The sequence below is a fragment of the Anomaloglossus baeobatrachus genome, chromosome 3, assembly GCF_048569485.1.
Source record: "Anomaloglossus baeobatrachus isolate aAnoBae1 chromosome 3, aAnoBae1.hap1, whole genome shotgun sequence".
Classification (NCBI taxonomy): Eukaryota; Metazoa; Chordata; class Amphibia; order Anura; family Aromobatidae; genus Anomaloglossus; species Anomaloglossus baeobatrachus.
In genome coordinates this window covers 409708856-409731455 of record NC_134355.1, presented here as the reverse complement: position 1 = coordinate 409731455, position 22600 = coordinate 409708856, and the positions used below count along the sequence as shown (strand labels likewise).

Below are 22600 nucleotides of genomic sequence, written 5' to 3'. Positions count from 1 at the left end.
CGTGTCCTGCAGCCAGCGTTCTCTCGGAACCTGTCTTCAGTGCTGCTGGGGGTCTGCTGGCAGATAAGCACACGTGTCTGTCCACTGACAATGTGGACATGGCTCTCGGAGGACTTTTATTCCCCTGGGTCAGCCAGGAGATGGGAAAGGCACGCGTATTTTTGAGAGTGCTTCATGCAAAGCATCTTTTTCTTTTTCAAAAGGGGGGTCAAGTGATGCCAGTCAAGTGGGGTGTGTGTGGCCCAATTAGTGGCAACGAGGGAGACATCATCTGCAACTTGTTGGCAACAGAAAGGCTGCCTTTACACCCTTTTGAGACCGAGGATTTTCGAGACCTTATGCCCATTGCAGTGCCCCAAGAGCCGATGGCCAGTCGTCACTCCTTCTCCAAGAAAGGCGTGCCCGCGCTACCACAGTAGGTCGCACACAACCTCACCGATTCCTTGAGAAACTCTGTGTGTGACAGGGTGCATTTCAACACAGATACTTGGACCAGTAAGCATGGACAGGGGAGTTACATGTTACTGACTGGGCACTGGGTAACTATGGTAAGAGATGGAGAAGGGTTTGCTGTACAAGTCTTGCCGTCCCCACGACTTGTGTGTCAATCCTTCCTCTGTATGTACAAGTTCCTCCACTGCTTCTGCCTCCTCAACCTCGTGTGGGTCCTCCACCTCGGCCCAAACCCTGTGTGGTCAGGCCACCCTTGCTTGTAACTGCGCCCAAGGAATCCCACACACCTCCTTACTATGCTGGCAGCAGAGCTCAAGGCCATCAGGCGGTCAAATGTTTACTTTGAAATGTAGGGGAAATGTGAGACACCGCTGAGGAATTGTGGACGGTTAGCTCTGGAGAGTGAGACCGAGTTCCATCAATGGTTGTCTCCACTCAACCAGCAGTCAGGGAAGGTCGGGTGCGACAATGATGCAAACCAGTCTGCGACCCTTCTTCAGGGCAATGTGACACACGGGCCTTGTATGGCTCACGTGTTGAATCTGATTCTGCAGCAATTTTTAAAATACCATCCCGGCCTACATGGCCTTGTGCAGCGGGCACGCTGCTATGTGCTCACTTTCATCCTTCGCACCCAGCAGCTCAACAACTTCCATCGCTCCGGAAGTCTTAGGGTCTGGTGGTTAAACGCCGGAAATGCGATGTTCCGACACGCAGGAATTGGAATCTGCACATGTTGTAGCGTGTGTGGCAGCACCGCAGAGCCCTGCTGAAATACGGTATGACGTATACCCTGGGCTAACTTGATCCAGAGGTGGTGCAGATCACGCTGCTGGAGTGGTGTCAGATCAAGGACCTATGCACCCTTCTACACAGTTTACAAATGTCGACGAAGATGTTTAGCACTGGCAATGCCATTCTCAGCATGACAATTCTAGTAATCTACATGATGGAGCACACTGTAAGCATTATTCGGAGTCAGGTATTGGTCCAAGAGGAAGGTGAGGAAGTACAGGAGGAGTCATATGCAGAAGGGATAATAAGATCTACAAGGTCCATACGGTAAGCGGCACCTAGGCAGCAGTTATGGTGGGGGATAGGGATTAACAAGGGCGCATAGTATCAGCAAAAATTGTTGATGAAGGTGCAGGAGCCATGAAGAAATGGATGACAAACTTGCGATGGGCATGGAATACTCAGCAGATGAGTGAGAGCTTGCTCACATTTCGGTTGTGCGAGGTTGGGGGGAGAGGGCAGAGGAAGGAGGCACGATTCTCACCTCTCTGCCACCAACACACCAAGGACTTGGTCCTCCTGGATGCACAAGACACATGAGCGTCTTCTTGCTGCACTACCTACAACATGACCCTCGGATTGTACGAATTCGAAGTAATGCTAACTACTGGGTTGCCACACTGTTAGATCCCCGGTACAAGACAAAATTTGGCGAAATAATTCCTGCCATAGAAAGGGACGCACGTATACAGGAGTATCTTCAGAAGGTGGTACGCAATCTTAGATCTGCTTTTCCACTAAACACCAGTGCTGCACAGAGTGAATCTCAACGCTTTGTCATGGATAGGAGGAAATGGTCTTTTACTTGTCCACATCTGAGGGACCGAGGGCTGGCTGCTGTGCTGAGATGGCATTGAGTACGGTGTCCCTGCAGAGTTGCACTTTTGGTCATATACCAAATGAGTTGAAAAAGGACAGATGCTGGTGGAAAGGGGAACAGGTGTGTTGGAAAGGGGGAAAAAAGTTTTGGTCCGTGGGTTTGGTGGTTAAGCAAAAGTAACATTTGATGAAGAAACACAATCTGTTACGGTGGGACTGGCAGATTTGGATAAGGTGGTATATACTATGTTACCGCTATATAACAAAAATTAATAAGAAAAGAAAGAGAAAGGTATATATCCCCATCAGCAGTCAGTGTCCACCGTGCTCCCAGATGGAAAAGGAGAGGTTGGCAACTGGAAGGTTCGGTGGAGGATACAGAGCTGTGTGGCTATGAAACTAATAGTAGCCTGAACCAAGTTACACGCCACTCGGATCTTGAGACTGGGAGCCCTGTTAGCGTCACAGGGTCCACACGCCCATCCAGCCCAGGAACTCCCTGTTAACATCACAGGGGCCATTCAGTACGCTGACAGTGTGCATTGGGGCCACACCTGTGGACAGCAGGCGCATCAGCAGCAGCAGGCCTGTTAATGCCACTGGGCTGCACAAGCAGGACTTGTAGGACAGGAGCTGGTCTTAACCGTTCTGCGTTACCAACTGTGGTGGCGGCCTGCATTGACGCCCTATCCCTGCCTACCTCTGGCCTAAAGCCGCAATGGGTTCAACACATGGAGGTGTGCTCTTTCGGAGCATAATAGAAGACTGCGCACCTCCTTGTTGTCTCCAGCCCCTTTTATAACCTGGGTCCGCCCCAAACCAGGGTGGACCACAATGCACCTCCTGGAGACAAAAGCAGAGTGACACGTCATGAGTGGCATAACTAGCGTCCTATTTGGAACCGCAACTTCAATGATGACCTCATGGCTGTCATGACCCAAACACCTCACCAGTCATCGTCTGACCATCAATAATGAGGTGACAAGTCATAGGGGCGGGCCTCTGCAAGCCATTTGGGAGTGGCCTGGCCACATCGTCAGGACACCTGATGCCCTGTGGTCTATATGGGCCCCCCACATCAGGGGCAGGGCCAAAGAGTTCATTACCGGACCTAGTTTCTGATGCAGTAAGTGCCTGACCATGGTCAGTTGCATGAAATACAGTCTCTGAAAAAAGACTATCAGCTTTAGCATGGTGTCTAGGCACAACACAGGACTTAGACCCGGCACAGAGTGCAAGTACCTGTGCAAAGAGGCTTTTCGCACTAAGTGTGGGAGCATGCGCTGTAGCCCGAAATGAAGATTTAGCCTCAGGAATGGCACAGTCAGGCTGAGCATACTCACTAGGCGAAACACTGGAGTTAGGCTGCGGCTGGGGTAAATCGGCACACGCATGCGCACTAGCTGCCTCGCCACACTTAGACGTGGAGGAGAAAGCAGCCAGCTGGACAACCCGAGGCACAGGCCTAAATGGCAGCTGATGCCTTAGCGCAACTGAAACCGCAGCAGGCTGCTTGCGTTTAAGGCATCACCGTTTTGTAACAACAAATAACATCAAAAAGAACAGGTGTACTTCTTCCCATGGATAATCTGATATGATCCCTTTTTTCATGGACACGACCATCGCTAACAAATGTAGATGAGGCCAAATCAGCAGCTGCTTCAATGGATCTGAATTGCTCCATAAAGTGGCCTCTCCTCCACCCCAATTTCAAGATCCCAAATACTCCATTCCTCTGTGGTGTCAACCCAATCGCACTTGCTTCCTAACAGCTCTCAAGTTTCCACCAGCCCTGCTGAGTATGGGGTAACAGAGATGGTTGAGTCTGCATAGCTGTTCAATCACACTATAGCCTGGGAATCAGAGGTCTGCTCCAAAGCTGCAGTGAGTACAGACAAGGAAGTTATTATTATTTTTATTATTATTGATTTATAGAGCACCATTGATTCCATGGTGCTGTACATGAGACGGGGGTTACATACAGAATAAATATACAAGTAACATTAGACAGACTGGTACAGAGGGAAGAGGGACCTGCCCTTGCTGGATTACATTCTAAAGGATTTTTGGGAGGAGACAGTAGGAGTGGTGTAGGTTGAGCGTCAGGTACGTATGGTGGTGGTGTCATTGAAGGTTATAGTCATTTCTGAACAGATGAGTTTTCAGATTCAGTTTGAAGCTTGCGGGTGTAGCAGATAATCTAACGTGTTGAGGTAGCGAGTTCCATGAGACAGGGGAAATGATCTGCGCAGATAACCAGAAGCTTTATGAGTGGGATCCAGGCCCCCATGAAGAAGGTGCTGAGCCTAATCTACACCATCATTTCCACAAAGTAAATCCTCCTGGTGGAGACAATGGGGAACATGATGAGGAGCACAGATACCTGATTGGAACGACAACTTTACTATTCGGTCAGGGCAGGAAGAGGTTGTCTCGGAGGACTCTGGACGAGGGGAATAAAAACACACAGGGTTATTGATGAGGTTGGAGACCACACTTCCTGTCAAACCAAAGTCAGCCAGTCGATGAGGTCAGCAGAGGAGGTGGAGGAGGATGCTACTGACGACGAGGTTACGTTGCGTCTTCCTGGCCAGAGACAAAGTACTGGAAGCACGGCAACAACTGAATCATGGGCCACAACTTTGCCTCTGAGCAGAAGTCGTGTTGGCTATGCAGGTCGCATGGGCTGTAAGCCTTGCCTAGCCTGTGAATTTTTGGACATCGCAAAGGATCACCCAAGTCATGGAATCTGTAAGATTTGTCAACAATCTGTAAGTAGAAGGCAAAAACTCACACCTTTGAGTAGTTCCTCCATGAAGTATCACATGGATATGAATTGACAGCGTGAAGGTGTATTGCTCAGCTTTAGCAACTGTCAACGCAATATGCTTATTTGCCGTTCATTGCATGCATTGTTGCAGACTACACACAAGGGGCTGCTGTTTTTTTGGATCTGCCTTTGGTCACTATAGCAATATAAAATTGCTCTTCGGGTGTGGACTTGGAGATGCTGTCTATGAACAGAAGGAAAAGCTAAAGGTGTGTGTTACAGCAAGGAGCCACTGCGGAAACAGTTCGTTCAATTGTGAGGGGAGTTGTGTTGTACTTTGATGATGAGCACTGTAACGTCAGTGAGCAGCATCCTGTGCCACAGACCAACATTCTTACAGTGCTGTCTATACTGTTTACCGTGAGAGGAGCGTAAAGTCTGTATTTCTGGAAACTGGACATCACAGTACCCGGGTACGGTAGGCTGTGCCCAGACAATTATGCGGGCACGCAACACTTTGTTTTATTAGCAAAACACATATCTGTTCTAGGTAGGCCGACTATATAGACAATAAGACTTGCTGCCTCTGCACTGTCAAATTGTCACGTACAGTTTAAATCATAGAGGGACAGCAACACATGTTTGCATTGACTGTTGCTTTTCAAGATTTCCATGACTGTGTTGCAGAGCTGTGTGGTTTGCATTCACACTGTTATCATCTGCATTATCTGTGAGGCTTCAGCTAACAAGGGTATTCAGGGGGGGTAATGTGTTTTGTCTATGTTTAGGTAGATAACTTTGAAGCTCTTGTGATGCGCCACTGGTAAGTCATTTTCTCACACACACACACACACACACATACACACACACACACACACAATTACTGCTACACAGAGGGATTAGCATGTAGTAGGCAATAGAATAGATTGTTCAATTATTTAAATTGTATGCATGGTTTTTATTGTTTGTTTTGGTAAAGTTAAACAATCATTTTTCAACCCAACTGCCTAGAGTCCTTTTCCTGTTGCCTGGTTTTGCTGCATACTGGGGAGCCCACCCTGTACACGACTTAAAATGAAGCATAAGTCGCAATGTGAATTTCACTGTGCTACAATGCGGCCTAGCGTGCCTGTGCAACCACCGCCTGCCCCATCAAGTGCATCTGCGTGCTCTTCATCCTCTGTGACTGTGGGGACAGCAGTCACACATGGTTTTTCACACTGAACTTCCACTCCTTTACCCGCAACAGGGAGTGTGATTGGCAGGTCATCACTTGCGTTGGAAGTGGAAACAGAAGGTATTGTTGAGCTGTCAGACATCGAGAGAACCATCATTGGATGCAGGCTACATTATATCCACGCCTGCACCTTCGTCACAGATTGGCTGGACTACCTGCAGTTAATAATTGCATTTCAATAATGGAAAGGAGGGTAGAATGCACATGTGTTGTACCTTGCTTGGCAGCAAAGGAACACTAACTTAGTATTCCAGACAATTTTAGGATGGCAGAAAAAGAGTCAGCTCTTTGGGCAAATTAAATAGCGTGGCAAAAGTGGACAGTGGACATATATTATATATATACTCATACATACACACACACATAGATTATATATATATATATATATATATATATATACACACATACATACACACACACACACATATACTATATATATACACATACATACATACACACACACACACACACATATATATATATATATATATATATATATATATATATATATATATATATATATATATATATATATATATATATATATATATATATATATATATTTATATATATATATATATATATATATATATAAAGATATAATTACATGTATGCATACACACACTAAAGATGATCGAACCTTTCCCAACTCTGTTTGGTTCTGATTCGACAAATGACCTTGTGTTCGCTGAACGATTCAAACATGCCGCACCCCTTGGATTCAATGGGAGACGAAACTTGTGTTTATAAAATGATATATGGGGGCTGCAGAGGAAAGCAAGAGTTACTGGAGTTCGCAGCCACCGGATATCACAGCCATCTGGTTTCGCGGGAGCTTTCAATCCGGTAACTTTTAAGGGAGCCTTTAAGAGAGCCTTTAACGTTCCTTGGATATCTGGAAGCTGTAAACTGTTACCAGAGTTCAAAGCCTCCAGGCGTCCTAACAGCTGGAAGCTGCAAGAAACTTAAAGGCTCTGGGCCTTTACCTCTGCCGGCCTCTTCAGGAGAATTGGTCCCCGTACATACTGCCCCTGCTTCAGGAAGCTACTCTCCCATCCAGTTCCAGCGCTGGATCCGAACCTCGCTGCATAAGAGGCCTAGTGCTGCGTGCTGTACCGTCTCCCATGTAACATATATGGAGGACGTGTTGTCTGTGCCCACTTGTTCAGGATCACGAATGTCACTTGCGGCCCCAAGGATCATCACCCAGATGATGTCCTCCAGCTCCGCCTCACTTCTAGCGTAACACCTCTTCTCCAGTTAGAAGTCTGCACTCAGGTGATCAGGGCAGCAAGCAGCTGCTTCTCCTGCATCCAACAGCACGGTGCCAGCCCATGATGTGACACTAGCTTTTCTGGTGGGCAGGCCGCACATTCCGCTCTCACTGCTGCGGTAACCAAACACAGACTGCTATACTCTAATTGTGGGTAGGGAGAGGATTGAATAATGAAGTTTAAAAAGCTGGCCTGGAAGAGTGACTGCAATGATTTGCCTGGCCAATCACAGTCATGCTAATTCTTGACATTGCGGTGATTGGGCTGGGAGTGGATGGTTTCTGCAAACAAAACAGTTACTGAACAAAAATTAACATTGCCAAGTTTATGGAGAAGTAGTCGGGTGTCTGAGCCAAGCTGGCCATGGCTCGTTCCGAGTTTGAAATTGGCGAACCTTTTTCCAAACAGGTTCTCTCATCTCTTGCTGCAAGTGATATACACAGTAGCTCATCAACATCTTAGGATGCTTTTTACTTTGGGATCTTACAAAGGAACCCAAGATCTGCCATTAGAATTTGAATAATAGGTCATGCAAGAGAGCATTCTCTCAACAAAATAAAATGAAAAGGCAATCAATATTTTTAGCCCAAAATATAATAAAATGTAAGAAGAAAAACCCATTATACTTATTTGTAATCGCTAAGATAGTGGCACTAAAACATTTGATTTGTCCCACAGAAATTAACTTGTAGTCAAATATTGATGGGGAAAAAAATGTGGGGGTTTTAAAATACACCAGAAAAGCTAACATTTTATTTTGGCCATGCAAATGTAAGGGGTTAAAACTATTATAGAGCTTTAGATGCAGATGTAGCAGTTGGTACCTGATGCTTTAACATGTGCTTTGCAACTTCATGCATCTGCAGATAATACAAATTGAATAAAGAGATTTTTATTTTTTTTTTAAATTTGGTAGGCTTTCATACTATGCAGAGCATAGGCTTTATTAAGGGGTCAATAAACTAATGCTTTTACTCTTTTCCGTATGTTGGAATAAGAAATGTGTTTCGTATCTGAAAGCCGTGAATATAGAAATCTGCTCTAGGAAAGATCTACTGTATATTGGGAGGGGCTATAATACCAGACCCAAGGATAAACATGACAATCGCAACGTCTTAGTAAAAGTATTACACTATCCTGTGCTCTCACATGTCCTCTCAATAAATGTATCCCTTCAATATACTGGATGTAGCCCCTTCAAATCAATTTTTGCTAGATTGAGTTGTCATTTGTTGTTGGCCATGCGGTTTGTCAGCCATTTGTTATTAAGTGTTTTTGCTGAGCTCCACACTAATGGCTATTGACTAAATGTCGAACTTACAATAGACACATTCAACTCTGCAAGCACAGATTATTTTATTCACATTTTAACTATTCACTTAAAGGAATCATAACTGTTATATTTAGATGAATGTGGACATTCACGTAAGTTTATACTGGATCTCTTCCCGCAAGCTCAATAGTTTTTTAGTTTTTTTTCTAATAGGTTCCTTTTTTTGTGTTGTCTTTGCGTCTATTTCTTTATATGTGAATAAAAAGTATATATGGATTTTTGATCTTTTAATCTTAGTTGACTCTGCCTTTTACCCATTGTTCTTCTGCTTTGTGCTTTTTGTTATTGATTTGTTGAGGTTTGCTAAAACTATGTATACAATTAAATTTGTAGTAAAAAACAATTTTAATAAGGCAATAAAGAATTACCTATCTTGTACTATTCTAGATTTTTAAAGCTCTGAAAAGCTTACAGGAACTTGACATCTCATTGGATATTTTGGCTGTAAGTATTCAAACAGAAGTAAAATTACCTTGGTATAGAATATAGAAAAGTAGAAAATGAAATGTATTTTTTTTATTGCATTATATATAATGTTGAAAGTGGGATCCAGCAAAAGGATGAATTTTTCACCAAGTAATTTAAAGTCTTCTCTTTACAACAAGAGGAACCCCTTTATGGTGATCTGGCTACATGTTCTATACGTTTGTTTGATTTGTATTGATATATATATATATATATATATATATATATATATATATATATATATATATATATATATATATATATATATATGTATATATATATATATATGTATATATATATATATATATATATATATATATATATATATATATATATATATATATATATATATATATATATATATATATATATATATATATATATATATATATATATATATATATATATATATATATATATACTATTATATATACTTTTATATATATATATATATATATATATATATACTATTATATATATTATATTATTATATATACTTTTATATATATATATATATATATATATATATATATATATATATATATATATATATATATATATATATATATATATATTATACACAATAGCTGTAGTACCTGGGTGTTGCCCAGGATAGTAACTGTCTCTCTGAGCTTGTCTTTGTGTCTCTGTATTAGTGTCTCGGTCTCCGTCTGTCTCATTCCCCCGTCTCTCGTTCCCCGTTGACATCTTATTACCGCACACATAAGCTTCTTATACTAACAATTTATATTTTGTTTCTATAGCAACCAATTACAGCTCCTATTAATAACCTAATAGCTCACAGCTCCATTGACTTTAATGGAGGTAGGGTTTTTTTTTAGAGAGTAACTGTAAAGCGCGGAGTTAAATTTTCCCATCCAAACAGTCTGTGATGTTCCCTGAGTCACATGGGATGTCTGTGCAAAATTTCGTGATTTGTAAATGTGACAGTGCGGATTCCTTTAGCGGACATACATACATACATACATACATACATACATACATACATACATACACACACACACACACACACACACACACACACACACACACAGCTTTATATATTAGATTAGATGTTACTTTTGTTATCACAGATTTATTCTGTAATTCTAGGAGGACAGCATGGAAAAAAGGGAATATAAAAAAAATGTGGGTATCACTAAAATATTCGTGTGCTGGAGGAGTAGGACAAGTGATGGTGGATGTTATTCAAGGGACTTGAACAATTTTTTAAAAAATGAATCTCCTATCAACTTGATAGAGGGATAACTTATTGATTGCAATGAGTTTGACTTGTGGGACCCCCATCAATCCTGCAAAATCTTATCCTTTTATTTGAGAGGAAATTTCTATTGTTTAAACTTGTTTTCTTTTTTGTACATCGTATATCTTTTCCAACAAAAAATATTTTTTCAAAGGAAACTGGAGTTGGAAAGACTGTGAACAGTTTCCGCAAACACACTGAAGTGGGTGACATTGCTAAATCTATTGTACTTCAGTGGAAGAAATGTGTTCCCGAGGTCCAAGAAATGTAAGTGCTGGTTGCATAAACTTCTTTGGTTTTAAACATTACATGTCAGGGAAAAAAAAGTGCGCAAACATTTGTCCCCATGCAGATCGTCAAATTTATTTTATTTTTCCTGACAATTTGGCTAAAATAAAAAGCACGCTAGTGTTTTTTTAAATATAATGTGCCAACAAGAGATTACTCAATATACAGATTTGGTAGTGGTTTTAACTATTTTATAACTTTTGTATTTGTGGTTGGCTGGAACTATACATTGGTAAACCAGTTTTCATGTATCATGTCATTTGTTCTGTGTTCCTACAAACCTCAATAAATTAGTGTCTTGAAAGAAAAACTGTCTGCTATTCATAACCTGAAGCTTCATTTCCCCCAAAGCAAACACTGTAAGGGGTCCTCTGATGCACTGTGTGTGTGTGTGTAAAATGTTGTTATATGGAAGTATGAATAAAAAATACATGCGCAAAAAATGAAAAACTTCTGATATGGATCCCAAATTAGATTGTTCGAATGAGGCCTAAGTCTCTCTGCATATGTGCAAGGAGTGTAGTGTGTTGTAAGGGAGTCTATGGAACTCTGCGTGGTCTATAAGATCGTTATATAGTACCATATATTCAAATATATGTTTAAGAAGCAATGCTTCTTAAATATATTTTTTTCTAAGCACTATTGAATACAGACAGGAGGGCCCCTGAGCAAGGACAATATATGGGCCCTTTTCAGTCCAATAACTCATCACAATGCACAATTCCACCTGCTTTGGAGGTAAAAAAGACCCCTCCTTTCAACCTCTTGGTGCCTGTAGAGCCGCATATATAGCACCAATGATGTGTCGACCCCTGTTTCTAAGAGTGAAGACCTTCATAAGATCTCCTGAAAGAGAATGCTATTATTGCCTTCATGTCAAAGAATGGTAAGGTAAAGTATGACTTCGTTGACTACAATGAGTGTTATGATATATCTGTGCATCTTGGCTAAAGAAGTTTTTTTTCTTTAAATTGCACTAATTTTTACTTTACAGTAAACTCATGCCAAATTCTATGGATGAACAAAAAGAAATCACTGAGAATAAGAAGCCCACCAAAAAATCCAAATATGAGCAAAAGGAACATTTAGAAGACAGAAAAATATCTTCAAAATCTAAACCAAAGCAGAAAATGGATTTCAATGACAAGAAGTTGATTTCCAAACCTAAACCTGGACAAAATGAGATTTTGGAAGAAGTTAACTTGAATTCAAAAGAGAAGCATTTAAATAAGGGTAAGATTTCTGCATCTCAAATAGAAAAAAAACAAAGCGTGTCTAGTAAAGTGGACCCGAAGGTTAATGACAAAAAACATCCGCCCAAAGAAAAGAAACCTGACAAGCATTCACCATGCAAGAAAACCACTCATGAAAAAACGCCTTTGAGTTCTCAATCAAAAAGTGCAAAGTTAAAGTCTGGGCATGAGGAGAAGATCAAAAATATACATTCATTGAGCACTGACAAGAAATTTAAATCCCCTACAAAAGATGACAGCAAGTCTTCTGGGTCCAACAAAGTCAAAAGAAAGGATTCTGTACATGAGGCTGGCATTAAAGAACGGGACGACACTAAAGCGGAGAACACTTTTTCCAGTGAGGAGTTTGAAACTCCCACGATGTCTTTTGAATCTTATCTTAATTATGACCAAGTTTCAAAGAAAAGGAAAAAGAAATCTGATCCAATAACTGAACCTCTGAGAAAAGTAGAAAAAGTGTGTAAGCAATACTATAATTTGGAAATATCCAAAGCTGAACGTCAAAGTTACGTAAAGGAAGAGGAAGAATTGGAAAACATAGAGGTAGGTTTAAAAGATTTAACTAAATGTAACCACGACTATGTTAACATTGAAAGCGCTGCAGAAGATGACCTGAACTGCTTATGGTACACTCACAAAAATACACCTGACTAATTGACTACTGATCATACAAAGATATTTGGCTCAACTGCCAAGGCTACGCACATCATGACCGCTTTTGATGGATGTTTTAATTTCAGGTCAAAAAGGGCTGTCTTGAGGATTTACTCAATGTTCCGCTTCCTAAGATTTTGGCAGATTATTCTATTTTCCCTTCCCCGCCCCATCCAAGTGAATTTAAAGGTAAGCGCATTGGGACAATATGGCTACCTGAAAATATCTATTTTATCTAATGATAAAGTATTAGTGAATTTTTGGCAATTTGAAGTGAGAAAAGGGCTTATACTTTTAGGCTAATTTTTTTTTTAGCTTTGAATGTAGTTTTGCAATGGCCAACCTTCATATGTAGCAGTGAAGCCTTGGCTTAAAAGAAAGCGAGAACCCCACTTGTGATATCCATATATTACAGACCTACAGTGCTGCTCACCATTATTAGCACCCCTTAATTTTTTTTCATAGATTAGAACATTTCCATTTATTTCAGAAGATATTGTACAAAGTTATATCCTCAGGATTTTTTAATTAGTGGTCCAGAGTAATCCAACAATACACATTTTGTCAATTTTACATGTTGCAATTTCAAAGAAGCTGAATAAACATCATGTGCAGCAATAAAGGCACTCCCTAATTAATACTTGGTTGCACACCCTTTGGCATTGATGGCAGCCTCCTAATGTTTCTTGCAGCCATCTATAAGCTTCTTGTACGTCTTGGCTAGTATTTTCTCCCACTCTTCCTTTGCAGTTTGTTCAAGCTATTTATTGTTTCAGGGTTCTTTTCCCGATGGCAGATTTCAGCTCCCCACAAATATTTTCATGGATATTGGTGTCAAGATTCATTGCTGCCCATTATAAGTCCTTTTTTTTTTTTTTTTTTTTTTTTTTTTTTTCTTCATTTTAAACCATTCCGGTTTACTTTTGGGTGTGTGCTTTAGGTCATTGTCTTCCTGTAGGACACACGACCTTCAAATCTTCAACTCTAACAAAGTTTTCTTACACTAGATATAACATTTTGCTCTAAAATCTCTTGATGATTTCCTAATTTCATGATTCCTGTGATACGGTCAAGGTCTCCTGTACCAGATGCAACCCCAAGACATTATGAATCCTCCACCATGCTTAACTGTTGGTAGGGTGTTCTTTTCCTTTATAAGCTTCATCGCCCCGTCTGTAAACAAACTGCTGCTTTGCATTACCAAAAAGGTCTATTTTTGTTTCATCTGTCCACAGAACATTTTCCCAGAAGGATTGTGGTTTGTCAAGGTACTCTGTGGCAAAGATTAGTAGTTCCTTTGTATGTCTTTTCCTCAGCAATGATTTCTTCTTTGCCCTTCGCCCATAAAGCTATGCATGATTTAGTGTGTGGCGTATGGTACTTATTGAAACCATGACTCCAGACTGCTCCAGGTTATCCTTCTGGTTTTTGGATATTTCACATGGTGTTGTTTTTTTTTCTACCATTTGCACCAACCTTCAAAGACATCTCTTGTCAATTTTCACCTTTCCCCTACATTCAGGGAGGTTTTTCACTGTTCCATGGTTGGCAAACTTCTTAACATTGCGCACTGTTGAAACTGGGATACCAAGTTCTTTGGAGATGGCTTTCTATCCTTTTGGAAGTCTTGTGCTTGCTAATAGCAGATCTGATGACCTCACACAGCTCTTTTGATTTCACCATTGTGAGAAAGGATCATTGCCTATCATGTGGCTTTTTAGAACACTGAAGTCATCATTCATTGGCAGGTTCATGTCACATGGGCACTGATTTATCACAGATGATTACCATTTGTGATTACCACAATTAAGTAAAAATGTGTTTTACATACTAATTGTAAAGGGGACAATACCAGTGTCCCAGCAGCTATAGGTTATTCTATGTTTCCCTCCCCATTGTTTTTTTGTTAAATTGTAGCTTATTATTTACTCTCTTGTATTTTATCACGAGTGCTCTATACAAGCTGTTTCACTATATTTTTTTCAGGAGATATTGCACATTATGTACTTAAGCTTCATGGGTGCCAATAATATGCAGGACTGTAGATTTGTGCATAAATATACAAATGTATTCATGCGTTTCACTGATCTAATATAGAACTATATCCTGTAAAATAGACTATATTAGAAATATCTGTTCTTCATGGATGTTAAATGCTGTACTTATGCTTCTTGTTTTAATATTTTCACTTTTTACGTAGAATGCATTCCAGAAACTTTACCCAACATGAGTCCAGAAACATGTGAATTTACTGGACGACGTCTTAATTCAAAAATGTTGGTGTACTCTGGTTCCAAAATAATATACCTTCCAAAAATGTTATCGCTTTATGAGCAATGTATACGGATACTTCAAAATAACATTGATTGTAAGTATTACCAATGCCAATCTTTTCCCATTAATAGAGTTAATGATCAAAGGTTATCTGGTCACCATCCTTTAACCCCCTCTAGACCTTGTAACATGTAAAGCATCAGGTGCTGGTTTATGGATCAAGCACAGGGACTGAGCCTGTATCATACCCAGGAGATGTTTTGCTCTGGTTTCACAGGTGAACATTAGTTTAACAATATGGCACTGTATATGCCAACCCCCTGCTCTCCTACATTAAAAATAAAGTATTATAATGAAAAAAACTTGACATTGAGTGCATGAAGGTAAAGTTTATCAAAATGTAAAATAAATTAACGCATACAATAGATGATGTAAACAGGAAAAAAAACCTAAAATGCCAGAATCAAAATTGGTATCAATTAAACAATCGGCACTATTTTTTTCTTTTTTATACAGATAATGAATGCAGTTTTTTAAAAAAAACAAAAACAAACAAAAAACTGAATTGCATTTTTTCCCCACAGTTTCATTCCAGTTGGAATATTTTTCTCATTTTTCAGTGCAATATAATTTTTCAATTACTGACAATATTCAAAGCTGTAACTACAGAGTAGATCTCATTTATATGTATAAATACATGTGGGGTCAATATAAAGGACTGGCACATAACGTATTTCTTCCAAAGTTGGACCAGGGGGCATTCACTGCGAGGGGAAGAAAATCGATTCTGGCAGCTAAATGGTAGAGAGTTCTTTACAGTTAAGGCCACGTCTCACTAAGCTACATCGCTAGCGACATCGCTGCTGAGTCACAGTTTTTGTGACACAACACCGATCTTGCTAGCAATGACGCTGTGTGTGACATCCAGCAACGACCTGGTCTCTGCTGTGAGGTTGTCGGTCATTGCTGAATGTCCTGGACATTTTTTGGTTGTTGCTCTCTCGCTGTCAAACACAGCGATGTGTGCTTCACAGCGGGAGAGCAACGATCTGAATGAGCAGGGATCCGGCTTCTGCGGACGCTGGTAGCCAAGGTACACATCGGGTAACCAAGCAAAGTCTTTGCTTGGTTACCCGATATTTACCTTGGTTCCCAGCGTCCGCAGCTTCTAGAAGCTGGCTCCCTGCACACGTAGCCAAGGTACACATTGGGTAACTATAAGCAAAGCGCTTTGCCTAGTAACCCAATGTGTACTATGGTTACCAAGCATAACGTCGTTTTACGGGTCGCTGGTGGCTAATCTCTGATCGCTGTGGAGATCTGCCTGTTTGACAGCTCACCAGCGACCATGTAGTGACGCTCCAGCGATCCCTGCCAGGTCAGATCACTGGTGGGATCACTGGAGCGTCGCTTAGTGTGACTGTACCTTTAGAGCAGCCAGACTGTGGAATACCCTATCACAAGAGGTAGTAATGTCAGATACTATAACAGCTTTTAAAAAAGGGCTGGATGATTTCCTCAGTACACATAACCTTGCTGGCTATAATTTACTTAGGGACAAAATGTAGAATTGGTGGAGGAAAATTGGACTAGATGGACCTAGGTCTTTTTTCAACCTATGTAACTATGTAACTTGTCCCTCATATGGATGTGTTGATGGAAAATTAACAAATTGTGGTTCTTCAAAGAAGGGAAGAAAAAAAATGCAAAAATAAAAATTCACTGCATAGGCAGTGGATTAACAAGTTTTGAGTAATAAGCACTTGTTTTGTTTGCAGTCATTCAAGAGGTTGGAGGTGTGCCATTTGAAATCCTGAAGCCAGTACTTCAACGTTGCACTCCTGAGCAATTGAATCGAATTGAAGAATGCAATCCTGTTTGTATATTTTTATAATTTCCTGGATTATGTTTTGTTTTTTTTCTCCTTTTGATTTTGTCATGCAATCCTACTGTGCCACCTTTTTCCTCTATACATATAAAATTAACACTAAAATTATACCACCCAACCGTCAATGGATCCAGTGGGACAACCATGAATTGAAGATGTCCTGGGAGGTCAGGGTGATGTGTCCGTCCTTCAAAACTTTGGTGGTTGGGACATGTACTAAAATATATTTTATTTAATCACCAAGGCTTTTATAGAAGAATCTGGGGGCTTGTGGAAGAAGCACTGCGAAAGAGACTTTAAAGGTCATCGGCTTTTGCAGTATGAATCTTGGCGGGAAATGTACTTGAGGCTCTTTACTGAAAGAGAGGAAAAGTTAAGAAAGATAACTCAAAATATCAGCTCTGCACATTCCGGGAAACCAAAAGGTTTGTCATCTGGTTATTTTGAAATTCTGTAGGTCTAGAAGCTATTCCTTCAAATTAAATTTATTTATGACAAATCCCGGAGATCTGAAATACACAATTTATTGACCTCTTAATGAAATCCAATAACATGGTTGAATAATCTAGTACATACATGTGCAGTGCTCTTTAGTATATTTATGAAATTCAGTATATTCATGAAAATAAGTTTGGTTTTTTTTGTTGTTGTGAATAAACTGTATAGAAATGCAGGTTTATTAAAATGTAAATTCTATGTTATACATTTCAAGATAATGAGTTACACAAAGAAGGGAAAGCCTTTTTATGTCAGCAGAAAAATGGAGCAATTATTTTGTTACTTGGCCAGTAATTTTACTGCTACGATTTACAATGTCGTCCAATTGTCACTGCAGTAAGTCCGTAGAATTTTCATCTGAATTGTCATGTTTTAGCTTTGTAATTTTGATAACTAAAATCTGAACTTTGTTCCAATGCTCCCAGGACGACAAGTAAAACTGGCTTACATCAATGGTGCAGCCAAACCTCCACGGAATATTCGTCGGCAACAGGAGATTCATGGAACTGCAGGTCCCATAGTACAACCTCATCCACTAGACAAACTCAAGTAAGTGAAAACCTATTAAACTCCATTTACTCTGCACGATTATTGTGAATCAATGTCCCTATGAATTCTCATTTCATGATAATCGTGGTCTAATCAGAATATAATTACCGCACTACTAGTAAAACGCTTGCCTACAGTTTGTGTGCACTTAACAATCCAAGTGGTCTGACTGCATGAATGTGATATTAGATGACCACCGATCAGCAAATAGACAATGGTTGATCTTTAAGTGCCATATGTCAGTTGGTGTATATTAAATTTTGGGCTTTAAATCATTCCAGCTATGGACTGGAGTGCACTTGCGCCAAATTTCAGAAGTATAGTGTCATAGAATTAATTACACTCTAAAATGAATAACAATGTGCTGGAAACACCAGATTGATTTAATCCTGTAACTTGTTTAAACTTTAAGGATCTTGTAATCATGCCCAGGGAGGTTGTCATGGATGAGAGCTTCACTTCACTCATCCCGGCACACTACAGACAAGGGAGGTGTGTGTAGAAAAATGTCACATTAATATGGGTATCTTAAGGCCAGATGCCTCTGTATTTCTCTCTGCTGCACATAATTTTCATTTTTTGCTGCACACTACATCCAATCACGCTATTGTTGCCCCAGTGCGAGCTGGTCAAACACTGCATGCTGCTTGCACTGGGCTGAGCACTGCGCATACCCCAGCACAGCGATGCGTGTGTGCCACCAGCAGCCGCCGCTGCTCGGATCCGGACCTTCTAGGGGGGGTGGCTCGAGGGTCTCCGGACCCAGGGGTCTCATGGACATGCCTAATAAAAGGGGGGCCGTAGATGTACGGGCTAGGCCGTATTAAGTTTGTGACGCCACCCACTGTGTGGTGAGGTGGGACACCACTGCTGCGGTTGTGGGCACCGGGGGAAGATTTAGTGGCAGCTGGATGTTAACCCCTCCGTGGGTAGGTATGGTTGCCCCGGGACCCAGTGTCTCTGTGCAGGGTATAGCGACAGCAGGGGGATATTTGGTTACTCACAGTAAATGAATCACATGAGTCTTTGGTAAACCAAGTTGCTGGTGGCCGGTGCCGCAGCCGGCTGCATTCTGGTCCCCCACCCGAGCTGGTGGTCTCTGTCCTTTTCCTCTGCACTGATTTTGTTTAAGGTGGACTTCCTAGTCTGGAACTCAGGAGTCTGCTCCTGGCTGGATGGGGCCTAAGGAGCCGTGCCCACAGATGCTGGCCCGTGGGATCTATGGGCCCTGGTGGTGGCTGTGGAGACACGAGGCTCAGTGGGCGCTCTCGTCCACTAAAACCCGCCGCCTTTAGAAAGACAGCGTGGCTCAGGGCTCATCCCAACTGAACGCCGGCCTCCTTAACCGTGGGCGTAACACTACTCAGACAACACAGGGTTAGGGAACCACAATAATTAGACTTTATTGGATCCCCAAACAATTAACGGCACATAACGCATAACCAGCAAAACACACAAATGTAACAGGCAACAGAGTCTCACCCTTCCGCTGGCTCACCAGGGATTAGAATGTCCATGCCTCACAGGTTCCAAGCTGTCTGAGGTCTGCAAAGTCTGTAACAGGTGACTGAACTGTCCCAACCTGCGTGTCCTCCTTAGGTAGTCCTGGTTTGATGATAAAATCCTGGCAGCCGGAGTTGAAATCCCTAGGCTGTGGATATGGTCTCCAACCGGGTCCGGAGTCCCTAGATTGAAGCCATAAGATATCCTGATCCTCTAGTCAGCTCCAAAGAGCTTAGACTGGATCCATCAGCATCCATCAACAACCCCTGGTGGCTTAAAGAAGTCCTTTTTATAGCCACAACCTTCCACTTGGATACACTGCGTCCTCATCGATTGGTTGGACAAGATTGCTTCTCCCATTGGAGGAATTTCAAGCTGCATGGACAATTTCCATTGAAATGATGTGCATAGAAAGTCTGAGGGTGTACATGTAAACTGGGAGTCACCGACTAGACAATGGCTACTAAGGTAATTACATTATCAATACACAACTACAATACAATGGTTACTGGAAATGTCTGGAGAACAATACGTCTAGCTTTCAGTGGCCAACACAATTACATTGAGTCAACAAGAGTCTTGTAAAAACAATGAGGGACTTCTCCCCCATCTATAGACAATCTATCATGCTGTCTGGCTGGATTTTAAGAAACTTTAACCCATGAGAGTCCATGTCGTCACAGTGGCCTCCTATCCCTATCGGTGGGCTGTTGTCTTCTATGAGGGACTTTGGGTGGGTCAGGACCTATAATCCTGGCCTCAATCGATTAATTAACCAGGCCCCTGGTTTCCGGTCCTGGTTTCAGGATCTGAGTACCCACCTTTTCTGCTACAGTTTCCAGGTCGGTTCCCCGTGTCGGTACCGGCGGGCTACAACCCTGTCCCGGTCCACCTCGGTTCTGTCGAGCCGTCTTCCCATCTCCTGCTGATGGAGACCACAGTTTGCCTCCTAGCCAAGGCACCAGGGCTTGTACCCTGGCACCGTTCAACTTGAACTTCCTCTGCTGGAGCTACACCTAGCTCCAGCCCACACTCCTCTCCACTTGATCTACAAAGCTCATCTGCTTGTTTTCCCACCCCGGGCTGTCTAGACCCCTGGGTGGGCGTGTCCAACCGCCTGGTCCCACCTACTGTTGTCTCTTTCCCTAAGGGGGGTGACTAGGGTTTCAGGTCGGCTGTGTGTTTCCTAAGTGAGGGAAGGTGTTATATGGTGGTCTATCTGTGACTACCTGGTTTTGCCAGGGCGTCACATGTGCAAGAGTGGTGTTAATATTTAAAGTACCCAAATTCCGAATCCAAGCTTTTTTTTTTTTCTTGTAAAGTCTGTGTTTGGTTTGGGTTCGCTAATCTCTAGTTACAAACATATTTATATTCTCCTTCACAGAGGTCACCATAGTGTGAGGGGGAAGCTGATGTCTGCATCATACACATATATAACTATACGGGTCCACATGTCTTGCAGTGACTGATATCTCTGGCACTGCTGTGTTACTTTCCAAGGACTGCTCTTAAAGCCACTGTCCTTCAGCTGGTCCCCCCTTCTCTCTTGAGGTCCCCTTTATCCGTTGGTCTGACAATCTTTCTGCAGTTTCACAAAGCTTACCTGGTAGGGGTATAATTTTCTGCCACATCTTGGAAGTTAACCCTTCATAGCAAGCCTGGTTATCTGCACTCCTTCTGCTCTGGTCATCTTCTCTTTTTTTCCTCTTCCAGCACACCACTGACTGAAACCTTACTACTTCCTAAATCTCCCTCTGAGCCACTGTGGGCTGGACGTGAAGTTAACCTTGCCATAGATGTTCCTGTTTCTAAAAAAAAAACAACTACTCTCTCTTAGACAAACAGTGAACCTAAGGTCAGCTATATCTTGTGGTAATTGGCAGTACTACAGCACTGAGGAGCATTGTGCAAGTTGCCATAACTTTACATGCAAGTATCACACATTAGCAAAAAGTCAGTGTTGTGTTTTTTTTTTGTTTTTTTTTTTTTAATTAAATGTGTGTATGTGCATGTCTTCTTGTGCGAGAGTGTTAATATACTCGCCTGTTGCCGTTCTCTCCAGTTTCCAGCCCCGGTCTTCGGCTCTTCTCCGTGACATCACTGCAAATGTGACCTGTTGACTCATTCTACACTGTGTGAGCCGGAAATCTCATTTACAATGAAATCTTAATGAAACCTCGGTCATCAACTCCATAGGCATACATTGTAAAAGCCACTTCTGGGTCTCGCAGAGTGCACTGTGATCCATAGTCTGCAGAGGTGATGACATCACTGACAGGAGAGGATTGTCGCTGGGCACTGAAGAGAGCAGCTGTTGGTGTAGTGCGAGTGTGCACGCTATACTAAAAGAAAACACAAAATTTTACGTGTGTATATATATGTGTGTGTGTGTGTGTGTGTGTGTGTGTGTGTGTGATATATATATATATATATAAATTATAATGTACATGTGTGTGTGTGTGTTTATGTATATATGTATGTATGTGTATATACAGTACAGACCATAAGTTTGGACACACCTTCTCATTCAAAGAGTTTTCTTTATTTTCATGACTCTGAAAATTGTAGATTCCCCTTGCAGGCATCAAAACTATGAATTAACACTTGTGGAATGAAATACTTGATAAAAAAGTGTGAAACAACTGAAAATATGTCTTTCATTCTAGGTTCTTCAAAGTAGCCACCTTTTGCTTTTATTACTGCTTTGCACACTCTTGGCATTCTCTTGATGAGTTTCAAGAGGTAGTCACCGTAAATGGTTTTCCAACAGTCTTGAAGGAGTTTCCAGAGATGCTTAGCACTTGTTGGCCCTCTTGTCTTCACTCTGCGGTCCAGCTCATCCCAAACCATCTCTATTGGATTCAGGTCTGGTGACTGTGGAGACCAGGTCATCTGGCTTAGCACCCAATCACTTTCCTTCTTAGTCAAATAGCCCTTACACAGCCTGGAGGTGTTTTTGGGGTCATTGTCCTGCTGAAAAATAAATGATGGTCCAACTAAACGCAAAACAGATGGAATAGCATGCCGCTGCAAGATGCTGTGGTAGGCATGCTGGTTCAGTGTGCCTTCAATTTTGAATAAATCCCCAACAGTGTCACCAGCAAAGCATCCCCACACCATCACACCTCCTCCTCCATGCTTCATGGTGGGAACCAGGAATGTAGAGTCCATCCCTTCCCCATTTTTATACAAAGACACGGTGGATCTCAAATTTGGACTCATCAGGCGAAAGCACAGACTTCCACTGGTCTAATATCCATTCCTTGTGTTCTTTAGCCCAAAA

The 22600-nt window shown here is 41.6% G+C and overlaps 1 protein-coding gene across 1 annotated transcript in view; it reads left to right on the top strand.

The window, feature by feature from the left end:
* Nucleotides 1-22600, top strand: part of LOC142295351 (elongin-A-like) — a 143888-nt gene that overhangs the window by 97542 nt on the left and 23746 nt on the right. Inside the window, exons 2-9 of the mRNA XM_075338456.1 lie at nt 9069-9125; nt 10565-10677; nt 11693-12494; nt 12692-12794; nt 14806-14973; nt 16658-16755; nt 17012-17192; nt 17691-17814. Of these exons, the coding sequence (XP_075194571.1) occupies nt 9069-9125; nt 10565-10677; nt 11693-12494; nt 12692-12794; nt 14806-14973; nt 16658-16755; nt 17012-17192; nt 17691-17814 (1646 nt within the window). The remainder of the gene's footprint in view (nt 1-9068; nt 9126-10564; nt 10678-11692; nt 12495-12691; nt 12795-14805; nt 14974-16657; nt 16756-17011; nt 17193-17690; nt 17815-22600) is intronic.